The sequence below is a fragment of the Halyomorpha halys genome, unplaced genomic scaffold (genome assembly GCF_000696795.3).
Source record: "Halyomorpha halys isolate HHAL.00 unplaced genomic scaffold, Hhal_1.1 Scaffold12.1, whole genome shotgun sequence".
Lineage (NCBI taxonomy): Eukaryota > Metazoa > Arthropoda > Insecta > Hemiptera > Pentatomidae > Halyomorpha > Halyomorpha halys.
In genome coordinates, this window is record NW_027109908.1 from 113803 (window position 1) to 122805 (window position 9003).

Genomic DNA, 9003 nt, shown 5'->3' on the forward strand with positions numbered 1-9003 from the left:
CATTTACAAGCAGAAAACAAAAATAAAACCAAACAAAAAATACGTACAATAAAACATAAGGAATATAACAAAACAAGTGTTTGATTAATAGAAAATAATAATTTTATAAATATAATATATGAAAGATAAAGTCTAATATATTGTAATAATTTTAAAGTTATTAAAATTAAAATAAAACGAAATTTTATATTTTTTAACTTGTAATTCTGACATCTAAAAGAGATAGCTTGGGTTGAAATTTAAAAACTTTAATACTAAATATGTAATAGAATTTTATTTAAGTTTTATTATATAAAAGACTCTTAATCTCAGGGCGGGTTGCTAGGAAATCAGAAAACAGACACTTACAATAATTACACTTATTTAAATTAGTATCTCTATTACAAACGTATTTAAATTTAGTTGTAACAAAACTAACCAAGTTCACAATCTTCTTTTTTCTAATGTTATGTCCTACTCAAAATGGCTTCCTCTCTCTCACAACAATGGCTTCCAAGCTTTCCCGCTTCCAGCCGAAGTACGTCCTCTCACCAGGCAATCCAAACTCAGAGTATTTTTCTTCTTGTGTGACTCTTGGTTGTCCTCCTTTTTTCAAGATGTCCACCCTTGCTGGACAGAAATTGATGAGGACCTCCTCATCCTGGAAACATCATTTCCCACTCGCGCCCAAACAACGAATGAATCTCCAAAAACAAAACCTGCCTCGATGTTACATGTAAACATCGATTGTCGCACAACAGTTAGGAATATTTGCAAATGATTTACTTTCTGAATATTATTCTTTAACACTATTTCTTGACTTCTATTTTTTCTTAAATTTTCAGTTATGATGGGAAGAGTTAAAATAGTTTGTATGATATTTGAATTTGCTCAACATGGCCTTGATTCAACGGACTTGTTGACTGAAGAATACGTACCGCCATCTTGGTTTTGTTTTGAATCACGAATTTATTATGTACAATGAAAATTAGTTTGCTTGCTTTTTGGATAAACAAAACAAATGAACAATATTAAAATGATACATAAAATAAAACATATCAAAAACCCTTTATACATCAAAATATACTATTTACTCAAAAAGAGGATATTACAATATATTAGACCATATTAAAAATGGTGGAATTCATGATTCAGTGCTTTGTTTCTTCTATGATCTACAATCAAAGATTTGGCAACTTCTTTAATTCAAATGATTGAAGCCCTCAATGGTGATTGTAAGCTGATTAACATGGAAAATTTTGGTATTTTGTTAAAAAAAATTACAATTTTAAATACAGCCTTCAGCGGGGCTAGCCTTATTTTATTATGCTACTACCTCAAACTACCTACACTTTATTCCAGAAACACAAAAAAGATGAATATAATTAATTACACTTTGAAGTCACCTAAAATATAATAATAAAGAATGAGAATAATATTATTTTCTGAAATATTCTAGGCTATGAAAACGTTTACATTTTAAGAAAGCTGAAAATAATTCACTCAATATCAAATTGAATAAGTGTGTTTTTGGTAATTCCATTACTTCATAATAAGAATTTTATTTATACATTATTTCTCTCCACAATTTGGAGTAATTGAAAAAAATATACCCACGTATGACCATCACTTTGAGTTTGCCTAAAAACAAATGTAGAATTACCTTTCATCACACAACCCTAGATCATAGTAAACATACAAACTCCAGGGTTGTGGGTATTTTAAACTAAATTGCTCATGTTTTGCAGTGTGATGGCTTAATGAGTTCTGGTCTTAAAATAATGATTATAACTTCTAATTACTTAATAATTAATAAGTTAATTGTACAATTGTGGTTGTGAGGAAACATATGGAGACATTCACAAATAGCAACAATTGGTTGCTAACCAGGCATTTTTTTTTCTTACCTCCTGGAGCAAAGAAAAGGCATTTACAAATATATATATATATACCAGCTATTTCATTTTCTTGTTTTGGTGGGATGGCATTATAAGAATGGTTGCCAGGTCCACTGAAGGCATATGTTTGCCTGGATGCTCACTAGGAATAGGGAGGGGCTATTCCTGTTGGTGGTGTTGAAGTGATGACTTGGGCTGCAGAGCCTCCCTCCCATGAGGAGGACATCGGCCAAGGGAACAATGCTTTGCCACCTCCCAGGTCTTGGTGGAGGTGCGATCTCACTGAATAGAGGGTTAGCACAGGCTTTCAGTTCATCAAAGAATTTGATGTGCCTACGGCCTATGAATTCCGGCGCAGACGGGAGTTGGAGCTCCACACATATTACTCTGTTCCTGGCCCGCTGGAGTGGAGTTCCACTGACTATTCGCCTCAGGAAGGCAAAAATAAATGACCTAGCAAAATCTAGAAAGTTACAGACGAATTCGTTGGGAATGTCCCAGTGTTTTCAACAGAACTAATTTTTTTATCATGCACGTCCATTAGCGTATTTTTCAACGATTCAGGGTTGTGATGTTGAAAATATGAAACAGGCATACATAATGATGTAAAATGGCAGTGAAGATAAATTCATTTTCCTTAAAGCACTGAACATTCTGTCAGAAATCCCGCCCCAATTTTCAGTTCCATGTTGTTGGTAGGAGCATTAAAATATGTAAAACTTAATGCTGAGACACTCCATGGTTGTGAGGAAATCTAACTTTGAGAATTTTTAATTACCCTGTTAATGCAATAAAACGACTATTCCAAATGAGTGAGGTTTTGTAGTATGGCCCTTCCACTAAGTAAAGACTTTTTTCATATTCATATATTAATAGTAATGATTGGAGAAGTTTATCGGGGGGGGGGGAGAGGAGTGCGGTCAGCAAAGAAGTACATAAATAAACAAAACCATATTTATTTATTTTATGCCTAATTTTATGGTTTTGTTTATTTATGTTGTTCTTTGTTGACCGTACCCCCCCCCCCCCCCCCGGCAAACTTCTCCAATCATTAATCAACGGTCAACTATCTACACCTCATTATTAATAGTAAAGACCTAAAATCAGCCAGGGACACAAATTGTACATTGAAGAGAGAATGATCCATACATTTATTTATTTAATTCTATGTATGTATGTAATTGTTTGTTAATAAGTTGGTTGAGAAAAATAATCATCTTTAAAATTAAAATTGTATTCTATATCACCATAAATTTGTAGTAGAAAATTAGTTTTATTATTTGATTTGTAATAGACATTTCGCAAATTGTAACCTAAATACTTTGTAAATAGAATTATGAATAAAACAACACTTTTGACAACACTGCTTCAGACTGTTGGAGGGCTATTTCCTTTGGTCACTGGTAGTGTCCATTTATGTGACATATAATCTTTGTTCTTTTGTTATAAAACCCATTCTGAATTCATTTTGTACAAAAAAATTACTTATAATTAATGATCGAAATTGTATAAAGGCCACATGCTGGCCGCTTGCCACGAATCGGAGGCTTGTACTAATGACAGTACACAGAGCGGACCATCCATATAGTACAAGAGCCGGGAAGAAAAAAAGGCAGTTATCTCACCCCAATTTTTGATCACTTTAATGAAAACTATGTATAATTACTAGTCAAAATTGGTGAGTCTGCCAAGTATTGGTAGGTTGAATAAAAAATGGCGGCTGTTTCAAAACCTTAAAAAAACAATAATTTTTCATTCGGAGCTCTATATCTTAAAAACTACCAACAACACTAGAAAACCTAACAGCACATTATTTAAATAAGAGTAAATTTTCTGAAATATTAGCCCTAAAAGAGCTATATACGTCCTATAGTTCTCGAAATATAGCTTTTTAAAAAGCAACATTTCATAAAAATGTTATATGGGACGTACTGAAAGTTACATAGTTTTCATTAAAGTGATCAAAAAGTGGGGTGAGATAACTGCCTTTTTTCTCTTCTTGGACTCTTGTACTAATATGTCAGCGTTTTTAAGAGAGGCAAGCATAGCGGACGTACAAGTGGTTTCAGCCATTGCACTGGGATTATATTATTTTTATTACAAAAATAAAAATAAAATGAAATGAGATTAAATGAAATTAAATATAAATAAACAACATTAAATATAAAACTTATTATATAAAGTAACAAAGACACCTTTAACCTCATAACAGCACTCAGTTGCAACTAAATAAAAAACAATGGTTGAGATCACCAGCGCTGTCAGGAACCCCTCTTTGATCTGTGTCCAAAAAACCGACTCTCGACGGATCGACAACGAGCTTAGGCCAACTCATACCAGCCAAGCCAAGCCCCCCATCCTCATGTTCGCGCATGTCTGAGTTCGCCACGGCTTGGCCAACATGTAGAGGCCCCTTAAGAAATTACTACGTAGCAAGATTGTACCCTGTCTTATTTCTTTTATTAATTAAAACACGGGGAGTACACAGATTTATCAGTTTTCAGTTCTAAAACAATGCAAACTGAAAACAAACGTGTGGATGCTCACAAGCACCCTTTGATTTGTTATAAAACACCGACACCCAACGGGTCAGCCGCAAATTCAGGCAAACTTACACCAGTCAATCTAAATAACCCATAAACATGCTAGCGCAGGCACGAATTTCCCATTGTTTGGCAAACGTGTAGAGGCATCTTAAGATTTCATGACTTAGAAACAGTCGTAAGAAACTTATTTTTGAACGAATATAAATATTTTAACATTTTGACTTTATTTATTTTATTTACAACTGTAAATAATATTTTACAACCAGCGAATGAGAAATATATAAATATGTATATAACATTGTATATATAACAATGTCATGGAGGCAAAGATCATCCACTGGTACCTCTCCATTATGATTGGAATTTAAAAATCAATATAAGAGGTCCCTGTTCGAGCTCCTTCTAAACCTCGTCTCGTATCTGGTAAATCTCGTGTTGATAGTTCTTTAATTAGAGATTTAGTATGTCGTGAAGCCGTTTATATAGTGATTTAATGGTTCATTGCACGTAGAGAGTTCGTAAGTCTTTGTTAAGTTCTTGTACTGATGTAGGGGGTGCGCTACCATATTTTCAGTCTTTTGGCTTGTCCGTAAATTTGTGCACCTAAGTCCAAATTGGTCTAAGAAGGTAACATTGTTCTTAGTCTAGTTGCAACTGAGAGCTGTTAGGAGGTTAAAGGTGTTTGTTGTTACTGTTTATAATAAGTTTTATATTTAATCTTATTTATTTATATTTAATTTCCTTACATTTTCTTTTTTTGTAATAAAAATAATATAATCCCAATGCAATGCCTGAAACCACTTGTACGTCCGCTATGCTTGCCTCTCTTAAAAACGCTGACATGTGGATGGCCTGCTCTTTGTTTACGGAGCATTTGTACAAGCCTCCGATTCGTGGCGAGTGGCCAACATATGGATACGCCTTAAGGTGTGCAAAAATTCATTGTAGTCTTAAAGTAAGTGAGGGAGAAACTGTGGCAACACTAGGTACTGAGTGTTGCCACAGTTTCTTATGTTCCTAACCTTCCTAATCCAGTTAGTGTAAATAGTGTAATAAAACAAGTGATGCATTTTAATGGTTATCATTAATTTTCCAGTTATTAATAAGATCATTTTAGGAGGTCTATGTAAGTCGTTTGTCCAGATTTTAACATCTGAATACAATATTCAGCGCATGCGCGAAGTTACGAGAGTATGACAAATGTTATGCAGCGCCATTACACATTAATGTAAAAGTAAACACATATTTTGAGTTTTATATTACATAAAAATCTCATTCCTAATTACAACATAAAATGAGGATAATTAATCACTATTGGTTTTCAACATATCTCATACTTTTTATAAGAATATTCAATATCATGTAACACATATAAAGTCAAGATGGCGTTCGGGTTCAGCCGTCCTTCGGAAGGACAAAGACATTGTTGCACCAACAAATACAAACATGAATCAAGTTCTTCAAAACTGATAAAACACTCAACATTATCGATTATTGTACCCAATAATGTCATATAAGATACATATCATGATTAATTGTAAAAAAATATTAATGCTTATGTTGATCAAGTGTGTCTTGAAGATATTGCGCAAGTTGTGTCAATTATTATTTATTTATTTGTTTGTGAGAGGAATACACATTTTTAAGGGATTATTAATTTTTAATAATAATTAGCGTGGGTACTAACTCTAAGTACCTGAGTTCGAATCCGGCTGGGCAGAAAATAGTTTTCTGTTACACTCTTGTACGTCCGCCATGCTTGCCTCTCTGAATAACACTGACATGTGGATGGTCCGCTCTTTGTTTACCGAGCATTTGTACAAGCCTCAGATTCGTGGCGAGCGGCCAACATGTGGATCCGCCTTAACACATGCCATTCTTTGGCAAACGTGTGGGGGGGGGAATTAAGATTTTATCACTTGGAACTAGTCATAAGTAGCATATTTTGCAACGAATATAACATTCGAATATATTATTTTGTTTCTGGAAACATTAAAAAATAAATGACTAAATTGGATTACACAATTAGTTTATCTTTGAAGTATTATTGTAAATATCAATATTAAATAAACAAACAAGTTGTTGCGCTAAGAATCGCAAGTGTCGAAATAGTTTTATTGTAGTATCAGTCTACCATAAGTATATATCAACCTCTTCTTGTTTATTATCTTAACCAGTCTTGTTCCGACTACAGTGCCATTCAGATCTAAAAATGGTTCGTTTAGCGATAAACAGTGTTCTTAGACATAGCAGTATGAAGATGCCGGTTGTAGGTTTTGGCACATGGCAGGTAAATAATAAAAAACATGCAATAGCTTAGAAACACATATTGTAACTTTCACCTAACTATATATGGGATGCATGATAAGTGGAAGTATTGCGATCGGACAAAATTTCGAATTCGAGTTCAACAGACAAATTTCTCAAAATGTTATCTGTGAACAACCTAGCTCAAAAACTAAAAGTCATAGGAAGTGTAGGCCTCGGCGTGTCATGCTTTATCTACACGGGTATCACTTGCCGCAAATCCAAGGCTTGTACAAATGTTTGGTAAACAAAGGAAGCAACAAATTTAGGTAACCACTCGTCCGTTTTGTTCTTTTGACTTTCTTTCGGTGATTACATTCGACTTACTCTATTTACATTATAAAATGAATCAGAAAAAAGATAACGGGATGAGAAGAAACGTAAATATGAGCAAGATTAGGTTGTAGATAATAAAAATTCATGTAAATAAATCTTTCCTGTAAGTAAGAATATTTTGTATAAATGTCCTATTTCTGTTCCTGTATCTTTACTCAATTATTCTGATCATTCTTTTCAAATCTTATCATTGGATCTACTATTAATGATTCTATTCAATTCATTAAACACTGGAATGTATACAAAACTAGCAGAACCCTCTATATTTATGCAATACACTTCTCAGAAACATGAATAATGCAAAGAACAAGCTAAAACCACTTACAATAAAAACATTGTTGAACCTTAAAAATGAATTGTTTCTATTCAATACAGATGCAGAATCATTAGATTATCGATCCCCTTCCTTTTCTCTTTTATCAATTTTTTTTCACACTAAGCCGATTAATCTGTAAGAAAGTTAATAAGCTGTATAGTTAACAGCAGTTCCACGGTTGTAAATGCTACTTTTTATATTTAATTTAAAATAATAGTAAAACTCTACAAATAGGTAATTATAATATAAGAAACACTAAGGATTTTTTTCAGTGATACAGAATAACATAATTTCCAAAGTTAAGACATTGTGACAATTATTAAGATTAAAGAAAAGTTTAATAAATCTTATGAAATATTGATTTATATTTATTAAAATATTGAGTTTTACACTTCTCTATTGAAAATTTTATTTTCAGATCAAACCAGAAGACATTGACACCGCTCTGAATGCTGCCATAGATGCTGGTTACAGGCACATTGATACAGCCTATCGATATGATAATGAAGCGGATATTGGTCGAGCCCTAAAAAAAATGTTCAATAGTGGCAAAATCAAGAGGGAAGAGCTTTTCATCGTCACAAAGGTACTTTATCAATTTATGAACTGTAAAATCCTTTAATAAATTATATTTATTTTAAATATATTTGTATTGAGTATAAAAAAAAGGTGAAAACGACTGAGATTCATTTGAATGAATCCAGAAAAAAAATTCTAATTTTTTTCTTCCAATTCAAAAATTACGTTCTCAAATATAAATCTGACTTACACCACTTTTCCTAGACTCATCACATATATAACTATTGTCAAGGAGTGCTCCTTTGTTCTTTGGATTCCTATATTTTTGTTATCTATATTTTAATTATTTCTACCTTCTTAAGTCCAAATTTATCCATAAAATGTTATTTTATCAAATTGGTAGAATAGTAGTTTTTAATGATTTTTTTTTCACAGGAGTATTTTATGGTGAGTATCTTCTAGGAAATTGATGCATAATAAACTAATTATAAAAGCAACTTGAAAAAAATAACATGTTATTGGTAGAAATAATGAATAAATAGATCAAAACATCATAGATTTTAAGGAAGTAGGAATATTGTAAGATATAGATGTAATTGTTATAGATATACGAATAAAATATTTTCAAAGATATATCTGTAATTAACAATTTTAGTTCATAAATATTATTTTTACCTCAGCTTCCACCTTGGGGAAATCGTCGGGACGATGTGGAAATCTGGTTAAAGAAATCTCTCGCAAGCCTGCAGCTCGACTATGTTGATCTTTACCTTATCCATTCTCCTTTGGGAATGGAAAAGCCTCAAGACGAGAACACTCCTGTTTCATCATTAGGACTAGACATGGAAATGGACCTTATAGAATTATGGAAAGTAAGTTATTATGGTATTTAATCTATCATAAGGAAAAATCAAACATTTTTTTCCTTATTTCCTTATGATTTTATGTTAAAATACTTTGTTATTAATTTCTAAACATTTCAATTACAATTTATTTCTTGAAAAATTAAAATTTTTTTTACAGCACACATTCAATTCTCACTGATTAATTAAAAGATTACTGTCATAATTTTCTAATTAAAAATGTACATCAACAATATAAT

The 9003-nt window shown here is 32.3% G+C and overlaps 1 protein-coding gene across 1 annotated transcript in view; it reads left to right on the top strand.

Moving 5' to 3' along the window:
* The first annotated feature begins 6577 nt into the window (after window positions 1-6577).
* Window positions 6578-9003, top strand: part of LOC106679047 (aldose reductase-related protein 2-like) — a 5236-nt gene continuing 2810 nt past the window's right edge. Inside the window, exons 1-3 of the mRNA XM_014417968.2 lie at window positions 6578-6713; window positions 7801-7968; window positions 8582-8773. Of these exons, the coding sequence (XP_014273454.2) occupies window positions 6636-6713; window positions 7801-7968; window positions 8582-8773 (438 nt within the window). The 5' untranslated portion in view covers window positions 6578-6635. The remainder of the gene's footprint in view (window positions 6714-7800; window positions 7969-8581; window positions 8774-9003) is intronic.